Raw genomic sequence first — 13678 nt, forward strand, 5'->3', positions numbered from 1 at the left:
TATACAGCAAGGAGTGTCTAATGTTCAACGCCTTGCTGGTTAGTATGGTATTGATCAGGCCTCGAAAAGGAGGCAAGAGTTGACATTGCTGCAATCTTTATTAGGGGCCTTGCAATCTTAGGTGGCTATATCACCAAGGAATGATAGAGTGGATATTGCTGTTACTTGGCTCTCTCGTAGAGTTGCTACATGTTAGGAGGCAAGTTATACGAGGGCTAAGTTATTTGCCCGGTTCGAGGCCCTTAAGGATAATAATTGTCAGACACATAAATTTTATGCTCCGTTGCATCCATCTTATGCTAGAGAGAATATTGTGAGGATTGAAAATTCATTGGGAGAGATGATTTCAGAGCCTCATACTATCATTGATTTGTGTGTTCAATTTTACCAGGAGCTCTTGGGCACTCCTGAGGTGCTATCGAATGATATGTTCATCAAGCACACGCTAGTTTTCTAACATCGAGTATCTTCGGACTCGGCCAATGTTTTAGATGTTGATATTACAAAGCAGGAGGCTGGCTTTGTGCTTGCGCATTTCCCCAAAGGCAAGAGCGCATGTTGGGATGGCATTACTAATGCATTATTGTCCAAGTATGCGATCCCAGCCTGGGCATTCACATCCACTTGTCAGGACATCTGGCAATCTGGAGTTATGATTGATTCTTGGAAAGTGGGGGTGATTCGGTTGTTGCCAAAGGTGCCTTCTCCCTTTGCTTCAAAACATTGGAGGTCTGGCTGTACATTGATTTGAGTGAGGAAAAGGTTCATTTTCAGCTGCTGTACTTGCCGGTACAGGTTTGGTACATCATTGGTGAGCACTTAGTACTGTTGTACAATACTTTGGAAGGGGAACAGAGCACATCTAAGGTGCTGTCCTAAATCTGCAGCAACCAGATTTTGGTGATTTTATCACATTCAGTGAGAGAAGAGTAGCATTCGTGCTTCCGCAGTGGGAGATAAACTTTGGGAGAACAATTGTGAGCACTCTGTGTGCTTTGGTGCAGTGTTTTGCACATCTTGCAGGGAGTCAGGCATTGACAAAGGTTGCATATTGCTATGGCAACCACAGGTGAGAGCTCTTCAGTGCTTCACATCAAGAAGCTTGAAGGCTCACATAATTATGACATTTGGCAAACCCAGTGCTATAATGTGTTGCTCCAGAAGAAGCAGCACAAGTCCATCAAAGAAAGGGGTGTAATGCCCGCTTCTCTTACTGCTGAAGAATGGGAAGATATGGATGAGCTAGCAAGATCCACTATCATGTTGTCTGTGTCAGACACTTTACTTTTCAGCATACGTGAAGAGAAGACAGCTTGGGGAATGTGGCAAAGATTGCAGGACTTATATGCCCAGCAAAGTGCCTCAAGCAAAGTGTATTGGTTGAAGAAACTCATAGGTCTTCAAATGAAGGAAGGGGCGTCTATGACAGCCCATCTAAATGAGTTTAATGGTGTTGTCAGCCAGGTAATCAATCAAAAGTTGGCAATGGACGATGAGTTCAAAGCCACCTTTCTCTTATGCACTTTGCCAGAGAGTTGGGACACATTCAGGACAGCCACTAGCAATTCAAATGCTATGCTGTCATATGCAGATGTGGAGGGTGCTCTCCTTCAAGAGGAGATGAACAGGAAAAACAACTCTGTTGGAAAGTCCAATGCAATGAATGCACGTGGGAGATCCCAGCAAAGGGGTAAAAGCCAAGAACGGGGAAGGAGCAAGTCCCGCTCCAAAAAGGACTTGGAATGCCATTATTGTGGCAAGAAGGGACATATCAAAAAGCAATGCTACAAATGGAAGAATGATCAAAAAGAAAAGGGCAAAGGAAAAGACAAAGACAAAGATGAAGCCAAAGATGCAAAGTCAAAGGGCAAAAGTGGAGTCAAGATTGAAGAAGTCAATGTGTCACATGCAGGTGACAGTGAGGATGAAGTCCCATTCACGTCTTCACTTGATGCCCATTCACTTCTTGCAGGAGATGGTCATGGTATGCACTCATGGATCATTGATTGAGGTGCCTCCTTTCATGTCACAGGTTGCAGAGACTTGTTTGTCAGGTAAACTGCTGGCAATGAAGGAGTAGTTTATTTGGGTGACAACCATGCATGCAAGATTCTTGGCAGAGGTGATGTGAGGCTTGTGTTTTCAGATGGCTCACAGCTTATGCTTCATGATGTCAGGCATGTGCCTGAGATCAAGAAGAACCTGCTTTCTACTGGACAGCTTGATGATGCTGATTATGTTACCACATTTGGTCGTGGAAAGTGGAAGATTAGTAAGGGCTCACTGGTTGTTGCCAGAGGCTCTAAGGTGGACACTCTTTACTTCATGCATGCTGGTGTTTGTCACCATGTTAATGTAAATGCAACTGAGCTGCCGGAAATCTCTATGTGGCATAGCCGGTTGGGACACATGAGTGTCAAAGGAATGGAGCAATTGTCTCGTTTTGGTTACTTGCCTTCTCTAAAGTTCTCAAGTTTGCTAAAGAGGTGATAGTCCAAGTGGTAAAGTGTTTGCCTAGGACCGAAACGTCTTGGGTTCAAACCCTGATTGGACCCCTCGGCGGCACCTCTCATCCACGCTCTCCATAAGCTTCTCTTTCGGCGTCGATCGTGTTCTGGCCGCCTTTCCCAGGAGGACTCCAGTGTAGCCCCTCCGCTCTCTGTGGTCGAGTGTGCTCGTCGCCCTCTTCAGAGGGCCGCATAGATGATCTTGTAGCTCACGACACCAGCGTGGCTGGGACGTTGAGCGAGTTGTAATGTTAACTATTAGTAGGATCTCTCTCCCGGGAAAAAAAAAAATAAAGTTCTCAAGTTTTCAGTTTTGTGAGCATTGTATATATGGCAGGCAACTCTAGTGCCCCCACAAGAATGCTCTTGGACAGAAAGATGCTCAGTTAGAGCTTGTGCATACAGATGTATGTGAGATGCCTCAGCTTTCTTTGGGAGGGGCAAAATATTTTGTATCCTTTATTGATGATGCCACACGCAAGGTGTGGGTTTATCCTCTTCGTTTGAAGAGTGATACATTCTCAGTGTTTCAGAAGTTTGTTGCTCATGTTGAGAATCAAACTGGCAAAACACTGAAGGCTTTGCGTTCCGACAATGGTGGAGAGTATATGTCCAAACAGTTTTAGGACTTTTGTGATGCTAAAGGCATCAAGAGGGAGCTCTCTACTCCTTATGATCCTCCACAAAACGGGACAGCAGAGAGGATGAATAGGACCATTCAGGACAAGGTCCGTTCTATGTTGTCACATGCTGCGTTACCTCATGGTTTTTGGGCTGAAGCTGTTATGACAGCCGTTCATCTTATAAACAGGTCACCTAACACGAGGCTTGGTGGGAAAGTGCGAGAGGAAGTATGGACAGGGAAGCCTCCGTCCTACAAGCACTTGAGAGTGTTTGGTTGGGTTGCGTACGTGCACATACGCAGGGAAATACGCACCAAACTTGATCCTAAGTCTCACAAATGTATATTTCTAGGATATGGTGACAGAGGTGAAATGGGGTATAGACTTTGGGATCCAGTGAATAGGAAGATTATACGCAGCAATGATGTCATTTTTGATGAAACATGCATGTATAAGGAGCCCGCAAGGCATTAGGAGCCTGGCAGAGTCATCTTTGATGATGATGGACATCATGGACAACAACCAAGGGCTGTAAATCAGCCATTACAGCAACAAAACCAGCCCTTAAATGGTGCTGAAAATTGTCCAAATGGACAGCCAGAGATGGCATAAGATATCCCTATGGATATCCCACAGTTAGAGGAGATACCGGGCATGATATTTCAACCTTATGGCATGGAACAGGAGCCACCAATAGGTGATATGCAGGCTGGACAGCAACCTGCAAATGATGGTCATTGGGTACGGAGGTCCACAAGACCCTCCAGAGCCCCTGACAGGTTTGTTCCAGGGGTTGACTACTTGATGCTCACTGACTGTGGGGAGCCCTCTTGTTATAAGGAGGCTTTACAGAGGGTAGACAAGGCTCTTTGGGAGCGTGCTATGAAGTCAGAGATGGATTCTCTGCACAAAAATGGAACATGGAAGTTGGTGCATTTGCCTACAGGCAAGAAGGTTTTGCCATGCAAGTGGGTTTACAGGCTCAAAGTTGCACCTGATGCAAAGCCAAGATACAAAGCCAGGTTAGTGGCTAAGGGCTTCAAGCAGGAATATGGTGTGGACTTTGATGAGATCTTCTCTCCAGTGGTCAAAATGACCACACTTAGAGCTGTATTAGCTTTGGTTGCTCATGATGATCTGGATTTGATTCAGATGGACGTGAAGACTGCTTTTCTTCACGGTGATCTCCATGAGGAGATATGTATGCAACAGCTAGAGGGTTATGCAGTGAATGGAAAGGAGAAGCTTGTATGCAAGCTGAAAAAGAGTCTTTATGGGCTCAAACAGGCACCAAGGGAATGATATCATAAATTTGATACATTTATGAAATCCCAGGATTTCAGGAGAAGTGACATAGATCACTGCTTATACACCAAGAAAGCTTTGGGTGGCAGTCTATTGATCCTCATCTTGTATGTTGATGATATGTTGATTGCCGGGAAATCTCGTAAAGAGATGGATGCCTTGAAGAAGAGGCTGCATCAGACCTTTGATATGAAGGATTTGGGTGATGCAAATTACATTTTGGGTATGCGGATACTTCGGGACAGAAATTAGCATGTGTTGTATTTGTCTCAGAAGGAATCAATGGCAAAGTTTTGCAGAGGTTCAATATGGAAGGGGGGAAGAAGACTAGTACTCCTTTGCCTCCATATGTGAAACTCAGTGCTATGGACAGCCCACAATCAGATAGTGGCAGGGCTGATATGGCCAAGATTCCGTATGCTTCAGCTTGTGGCAGTCTCATGTATGCCATGGTTGCTACCAGGCCGGACATTGCATTTGCAGTGGGAGTGGTTTCTAGATACATGGCCAACCTTGGCAAGAAGCATTGGGAAGCAGTGAAAGGTGTCATGAGATACATGAAGGGCACACATGATATGTGCATTTGCTTTGGCAAACAGGATGCATTAGTGCATGGTTACACGGATTTGGAGTATGCCGGTTATCCAGATAACCGGAAGTCTACTACCGGTTATGTGTTTACATTCACAGGAGGTGTTGTGTCATGGATATCCAGGATGCAGAAGTGCACTGCCTTATCTACTACAGAGGCCGAGTATATTGCAGCCACAGAGGCTTGCAAGGAGGCATTATGGCTATCTCGGTTAGTGGTTGATTTGGGTTATAGAGGGGATATTCCATTGTTGCATTGTGACAGTCAGAGTGCCATCCAGTTGGCAAAGAACCCTGTCTTTCATGCAACGACGAAGCATGTGGATGTGAAGTATCACTTCCTCAGAGAGGTGATAGAGAACAAGCAAATTCAGCTTGTTAAGATTCATACGGATGACAACCCGGCTGATCTGTTGACAAAGAGTTTGCCTCCAGAGCGATTTGCTCATTGCAGACACTTGATGGGCATTCGATGAGGCCAGTTTCAGCCTTGATATGGCCTTGTATATTATCATGTACATGCTGATTTTTCTTTTCCTTCATTTAAGGGCACTTTGCCTTTAAGTGGGAGGTTGTTGGGGTAAAGGCATTATGCCCACCCTTATAGTGTGTACTAGTCCATAAGTTTTATAGTACATAGTACACTTAGTACTTTTAATGTACTAAGTGCACTATGTGTACTAGTGCAAATATACATGTGTGATAGGGGAGTCACACACTCACACTTGATGAGTTGACTTATCCCCACATATGTCTCTCTCTGTCTCTCTTCTTCTCTGTGTATTTTTCCCACATGAAACCCTAACTCTCATCTCCCTTCAGTGGGGCTCTATTGGGAGGCTCTAGCTTGATGCTTGTCGTTTCTTGAGATGATATGAATTAATGCTATGATTTTACCTTCTATTTCTTTGGACAGATGAGACATAAAATGACATTACTAAGGGCATTTTGTGGATTTGAAAAGGAATCAAATGACTTGATTGACTTCTAAAAATTTAAAGTAGATTGATATGATCTTTTACTGCCATGATCCTTGATTGTTTATTTGGCTCTGTTTAACAGACAATCTCAAGCGTTGTATATTGCATCTCCACCAGAAGACAAGCTGCCAAAGGTATGACTTAGGTTTTTGGAGGCTTGAATTTTGTGAATACAACCCTTTTCCATCTGCACAACAGTGTGAAGTATGACTGACGAGATAGAGAGAAATGAAATGTTATATTAACGTCTTCAAAAGGCCAAAGTGACCTATGAGACCAAAGTTACAACCATGTGACATCTGATACACTGTTTGGAAAAGAAAAGAAAGAACTGAAGGTAAGTATCTAGCCCTACAATTCATCAGCAGGGAGCATTCAGAAGCAGCAACTAGGCAGAGTGACAAGCTAATGCTACTAGACAAAATGGGGTACATGAGTACGTAGATACATGAATACATGAATATGGGGGAGTACAAAAATGACAGTGGTAACAACAGTATATGGCTGGAGTGGTAATCATCCTAGGAGCTCTAGCATGGGTCTTTGCCGGATGGCCTGGATATCTGCCATAGTGAGATGCCTGGTCGGACGAGCCCGATGCCTCGCAATGATGCTCTGAATCCTCCGGTGTAGGCACCGTCCCCGATGTGAGGATCCGCGAACCCTCGGGTGTCTGGATCTGTCCAACTGGATAGCTCTCTCAACTAGAGTCCCACGGGGTGCCTGCTGCTGGGCTGTCGGCTGTGTCCTCCCGGGTAGTCCCTCTAAAGAAGTCAGTAATATGTCTGTGTGGACTCCCTCCCAGTCGGGCGTCTCCTCTTGATAATGGACTCTCTGAGCCTGCGGATCTCCAGGAGATAAAAACCCAAGCATCTCTGATCACAATAGTCCTTGACTCTAGCCAGTGATCCAAATCCCTCTCTGAAAAGGCAATGGTAGCGCCCTGGAATCTCATAGTATGTTGTGAAGCGATAGATGTAGTGCTCCTCCGTCTCTGACTCTGTCCGACAAATCTGACAAATCCTGTCCCTTGGAGGTATGCCTCTAAATTTGCCTGTCTCTATCTCTAACTGATGTGAAGAGGTGTGGATCTACCCAATGGCACACCTCAATCCATGAGACAGATGGGTATCCATGTAGCTCGGTCTAAGTATAAAGCCATCCTCAGTGGTGCGGAGAAGATGGTCTCTATAGAAAGCCGTCTTCGTCCCCAACTCCTATGAGGGCTCTAGCCATGTCCTCCTATTGTCCAACTGAATGAGGTCTTGTCTGATGACTGTACTAATCTCAGAATGTGTCAAGGTGAGAGAGGGTGGCTCCAAAGAGTACTAGAAGGGTGAAAGTTTGTCTAAACTAAATCCATGGAGCTCAAACCAGGATGCTCTCTGCGCATACCAACATGAAGTGTCTCCCTCCATGGCTAGCTGATGAGAGGACTCTAAAGCAAGTCGTGCATACCGGTGTCGGGGAAGCTCCCAGGTGCTATGAATGAAGGACATTAATCTGGCAAGAGCCTCGACTACGATCGGTGGTGCTCCCATCTGGGCTCTAATAATCTCATGGGGTACAGAGGCCTTGGCCCGAATCATCCTGGAGATCATGGATACAAGTGGTCTCTCCATCGATCTCCATCCATTGTATGTGCGTCCTGATCAACGGTGATCAACTGTGACGATCTAGGCTAGGCCCCCAGATCTGTACTCGATATAGCATCGCCGATGTGACCAGCGTGTCAAAAAGCCACTGCTTAGTGCGTGTTTCCTGCAACTATACCTATGAGCACCTCCTCTCTAGACCTCCTAGTGCTACATATCCTCTAGTCAGTCTGGCATCTGCTGCCCCCCTTATGGAAAATGTGGGCCCAGTGAACACCACTCCAAGATAGAGAGAGAGAGAGGGGGGGGGGGGTGAGGGATGGAGTTCTTCTAATGTCTACAAAAGCCCTAAGGGTCTATGATACCAAAAGTGTTACATTGTATGTATGAAGTGACTGGATCATGGAAAAAAACATAAAGAAGAAAACCAACTAGAATTGTAGGAAAAACATGTATAAGAAAGTGAATGATACAATTGGGGTGGGATCAATGTTTGTCCCGGGCATCAATGTCTGCAGGGAGGCTCTCCACATCTGTTGTCTATGGAGGGGCACTCCTTTGTCTCTCAAGGATGTAGGCGAACTGAATCTGTCTAGTGAAGCATCTCCTTGGACCTATGGGTCTTGGGTGTGTATCTCCTTGCACATGGATCGCTCTGCTTAGACACCTGGGATGTGGGGTGGTACTGCTAGGGTAGATTGCACCACCAGTTGGGTAGCGGCATCCAGTTCTGAGGTTTGATATGGTCGCCAATGGGGGCCTCCATCCTGGGTCAGACAAAGGAAGCTTGTTACAGAGGGCTGCCAGGTATCTGGGTTCTGCATGTGTTCCTCTCTGCATAGATTATCTCTGTTGCCACGCGACTTCATCAGGGGTAAGTCTTAGGCATGGCTGGTCTGGGGAGTCAATGACCCAAAACAGCGGGCCAAATCCTGAAGAGGCAGCGAAACCTTCCTCATATCTCATAGTACAATGGGCATCTGAAAAGGTAGTGCTCCTCCTTCTTGACCTCTAGTGAACAAAATAGGCAGAGCCTGTTCTCCTTACTAATGCCCGCTGCACGCCTAGTCTCCACCTATAGGCAGTGTGATGTGACTATGATCTGGCTGATCGGAATCCTCATGGTATGTGACGCTTGTCCAGGCCTCTGAATGAAGCTATCATCTGTGACCGTTATAAAATGATGCGGATAGAAGTGCATCCTCATAGGAAGCTGTAGTGGTCGCAGAATGTGACCTAGGTCCCTAGTCCCAAGAGGTGGTGGCTGATGAGTCCGTTAATTTCTTGGCGGGTGAGAGGGAAAAGAGGTGAATCCAGGCTGTAGTGGAAAGGGGGCAGGTGATTCATATGAAGCTCGTGTGAGACGAATGAGTGTTTAATCCTGGCATACCAAATCCTAACATGTCTCGCCTGTACTCGCCCCCAAAATGACTCCAATGCTACCTAGGGAGCCTGTCTTTGTCCAAGGTGTCGTGGTGGTATTTTGTACCTAGGATGATGTACCTCATGGATATGATGTAACCTTTTGGTCTCATAGGTCTCTTTGGCCTTTTGAAGGCGTTAATACAACTTAATACATTGATGAGATCTCGGATTACATAGACAGACAAGGAGGACCAGGAGTCCTGATACTGATCCTCTTCTATGTAGATTATATTGTTCTTATTTCGGATTCACTAGAGGGGCTATAGAGGCATTTGGATGCATTACGGGCCTTTTGCGAGGACCGGACCTCACAGTGGATAAGTAGATCTGTAGTACAGTTTACATCCAGTGGAGAACTTGTGGAGTATGTTACTTGGGATCACTTTTGCTCGACCTAAATTCTCGATGTGGAAGGCGGCCGAAGCTAGATTGATGAGGGGATATGCAGCCCTTGGCTCACTAGAGAGGCAATGCTCACAGATACAGTTTCAGGAGCCGAGGACAAAGCTTTGGCTATTTGATACTCTAGTTAGACCTGCACTACTGTATGGTGCCCCGATCTATGGTCCCAGCTTATAGCACAGGAGGAGACAGAGGAAAGAGCGGGCTGAGACAGATACAGAGGAGGTATATGATGGGTGAATCCGATGGAGAGGCCCCTAGTGGCGATGATCTCGCGCGTGATTAGAGGAAAGAGCGGGCTGAGACAGATACAGAGGAGGTATATGATGGGTGAATCCGATGGAGAGGCCCCTAGTGGCGATGATCTCGCGCGTGATTAGGAGTAAGTCATCAGTGCCACATGAGATTGTACGGGCAGAGATGGGGGTTGCACCGATAGTGATAGAGGCTCTATTCTAGACAGTGACATACTGGCATAGGCTATGGGAGCTTCCACTAGATAGATACCCCTGGCTACCGTGGAGTCCTCGAGACAGCTGACACTCAAGGGAGATACAGAGTGCTGGTATGCACAAGAAGGCACTTGGTTTGGCATGCAGAGTATGCAGATGGAGGCACTCCCCCTTGTTCCAGTACAGCATAGAGGCCCTGTCATTTGCTCTCAGTCGCACAGAGCAGAACAAGGTTATCACCACGAAGGACATTGTCAAACTGGATACTCAGAGGACATGGAGTTCACCTTTTTTTTTTTTTTGGAAAAACGATCCTTCTATTAGTTAATGAGAAAACGCCATAAGGCTACAAAGCTCACCTCACAAGGAGGGATAATAAACACAGTGAACACCGGAGCTCCACCCCCGTGGCTGGCCGCTCTTTGGGGGGGGCTACCTAGTAGTACATGCGGGAGGTGAGAAGAGCCAAACTGGAGGCCTGTAGTGCCAAGTTACATCCTCGCCCCTCGCGATGAGGAAAGGGCCAGGCTGCCAAGTGCGGAGGAACGCCTTGCGGCGACCTCTCATGCGATCCGAGTCGCCCTGAAGTTTCCCCCAGTGTCCTCTCAAGGTGTGAATGATGTCCACCCAGAGGGCCTGTATGACCTCCGCCGGAGGAGTCGCCTGGCGGTCTATGGCCTCCCTGCATCGGACATGGAGTTCACCTAGTTGTCCATTAGGGACAAAGTTGGCCTTTTACAGAGATCACCTCCTATGCCTCATAGAGGATGGTCTTATCATCCGCCCACGCTACATGGACACACACTTGGTGAGATATGCAATCGGCCAAATCCACACCTCGTCCCACCATCTGAGAGTGGAGACTGCCAGATATGGACCCAGGGTGGCCGCACTAGAGGACAGGATATGCCAGCTCTGTCACACAGAGCCCGAGACAGAGGATCATTACATATGCCGATGCCCTGTATACTATGAGATTCGGGGGATGTTCCACTGACTCTTTCGAGCTGGGTTCGGACCACTTTCCAAGATCATGGACTTCCCAGATGAGAGATGCCTGGGACTTTTTCTTCTAGAGCTCCGCAGACACAGGGAGTCCTTAGTGAGATGCAGATCAGTTGTACTTGCTCGAGGACCAGCACAGAGAGCTCTCACTGACTTCTTCCATACTAGCACTCGAAGGGCCAATCCACCCACCATACCCGCACCACAGGCTTGTGCAGGAGCGCGGTCGAGAGATGTGACACTTGACAGAGCCACTGAGTTATGTAGAGCTCGACCACTGGGTTGAAGGAGAAAGAGAGAGAGACAGGACCTCTTGTTGAACTCATGCCGAAGTCTTTGGTGGTTGACAAAGGAGACCATGGTGTTGGCCTCCTCAATGAGCGGGCTGATCCATGGCAATGCCCCGATGTCCTTGAGGAGGTTGTTTAGGCAATGAGCCATACAAAAGGACACCGCGACATGTCCATAAATACCTTGGAGAATAGCTACCGCCGCCCTATTGGAAGGCTTCCCATCCGCAACAAAGCCCACTACATGCTTGGGGCCAACAATCTCCATGGTGGTAGCCCACTCTGCCGCAAGCACATCTGCGCTCTTCCCGGTGCCGGATGCATCATGGGATGAGATGTTGTACATCTCTCCGTAAGAATATGCAACCACGCCGTGAATACTTCTCTTGCGGGTGTCACTCCATCCATCCACAATGAGGGAGACTCCGTTCCTCTCCCATTACGGCTTTGTGTTGTCGGCCGCTTGCTCTACAATGCGCTTCTCCTTCTTGAGCAATGTAGTGCGCAAGCTCTCGGATGAGGGGGGCGTATAGGTTGAGCCATACTCCCCAATCTTCTTAACCATGACCTTGAAGTATTCGGACCTATTCAAGAAAGTAATTTGCTGATGAGAAGGGGACTAGGATGATGAAAACATGAATGATGAATTGGCAATGATCGATTGCACTTACCTTGCCGCTTGAAAGGCAATGTGGTTGTGGAACAAGAAGCGGGCCACCGCCATATCCACCTCCTCCTTCAACTTGGGGTTCCAATTCTCCCCAAGTGTAGATTGTCGTCGTGGGCCACGTAATGCTTGAGAGGCCGTGGAGATGGAGGGTGCCGGCGTCGTGGATGGAGTAACATTCCTGCTTGATGGTGAAGGTGATGGTGTGCATGATCCCGATCCACCACACCACACCACTCCATTGTAGAGGCTTGAGTTCCTCTCCCCATCGTCGCGGGATCCACAGCCACTTGTGGTGTCCTTCTTGCCGCTTCGACCGCCTCGTAAACACTAAGCTTGTCAAGAAGTTCTCGTCTCTTCTCGGGCGTGACATTCGTGCAAAACCTCACCTCATGCCCACTCTCATGCAAAGGGTGGGCTCGCACTTTATCGAAGCCACCCGTTTGCCGGTACGGGCAAAGCTTGCATGCCCATGGCCGAGAATTGCCTCCATGAGCGGATGGGGTCTAGTTAACCTCCTCCCACCATGTCCATCCCGTTGTCCTTCTACGGGAAGCCCCGGCACGTGAGGAGGATGCGATGGTTGAAGATGGCTCGACTCTTGAGCCTTGAGGAATGAGAAAGGGAGAGAGAAAGAAAGAAAGAAATAAAGTTGTATTAACGTCTTCAAAAGGCCAAAATGACCTATGAGACCAAAAGGTTACATCATATCCATGAGGTACATAATCTTGGGTATAAAATAGTAATAAAGAAAGATAACAAAAATCTAGAACTTTAAAATCTGATCTAGGTACATGAGCAGAGAGCTCTCATATCACCCTAATACATCCCTCATGGGCCGCTGTGACATGGTGCTTGAGGTAGTAAAGTTGAGCTGGCGCGAGAAGGTCCTGCAATGATGGGAGATGATGGCCCGGATCTTGCTGTGGTGGCGTGGCCGTGGGCAAGGGCCATGGGGTCTGGGGCGTCGAGCTCTGCATAACTCAGTGGCTCTGTCGAGTGTCACACCTCTCGACCGAGCTCCTACACTAGCCTGTGGTCTGGGTATGATGGGTGCATGGGCCCTCGGAGTGTTGGAATGGAAGAAGTCAGTGAGAGCTCTCTTTGCTGGTCCTCGAGCAAGTACAGCTGATCTGGATCTCACTAAGGACTCCCTGTGTCTATGGAGCTCTAGAAGAAAAAGTCCCAGGTATCTCCGATCCGGGAAGTTCATGATGTTGGAAAGTGGTCCGAACCCCATCTCGGAAGAGGCAGTGGAACCTCCCCCGAATCTCATACTACACGGGGCATCGACATATGTAATGGTCCTCTGTCTCGGGCTCTGTGTGACAGAGCTGGCATATCATGTCCTCTGGTGCGGCCGCCCTAGGCCCATATCTGGTAGTCTCCACTCTCAGTTGGTGGGACGAGGTGCGGATTTGGCCGATCGCACATCTCACCCCAAAGGATAGGTGTATGTCCATGTAGCATGGATGGATGATGAACCCATCGTGTGTCACGCATAGGAGGTGATCTCTGTAGAAGGCCCTCTTTGTCCCCAGTGGACGACTAGGTGAACTCCATGTCCTCTGAGTATCCAGTCTGACAATGTCCTTCTTGATAACCCGGTTCCGCTCTGTGCAGCTGAGAGCAAATGACGGGGCCTCTATGTTGTACTGGAAGGGGGGGAGTGCCTCCATCTGCATATCATGCATGCCAAACCAAGTGCCTACCTGTGCATACGAGCACTCTGTATCTCCATGAAGTGTCAACTGTCTCGAGGACTCTTGGGCTCACCGAGGGTATCTATCAAGTGCAAGCTCCCATAGCCTATGCCAGTATGTCAGAGTCTGGAAT

The 13678-nt window shown here is 47.7% G+C and overlaps 1 protein-coding gene across 1 annotated transcript in view; it reads left to right on the forward strand.

Annotated features, from left to right (window-relative positions):
• The window catches only part of TPP2 (tripeptidyl peptidase ii), a 99637-nt gene that overhangs the window by 42520 nt on the left and 43439 nt on the right, over positions 1-13678 (forward strand). Inside the window, exon 16 of the mRNA XM_086803506.1 lies at positions 6089-6140. Coding sequence (XP_086659632.1) covers positions 6089-6140 — 52 coding nt within the window. The remainder of the gene's footprint in view (positions 1-6088; positions 6141-13678) is intronic.

This window comes from Cibotium barometz, chromosome 10 (genome assembly GCF_041138505.1).
Source record: "Cibotium barometz isolate CiBa-2024 chromosome 10, ASM4113850v1, whole genome shotgun sequence".
NCBI lineage: Eukaryota > Viridiplantae > Streptophyta > Polypodiopsida > Cyatheales > Cibotiaceae > Cibotium > Cibotium barometz.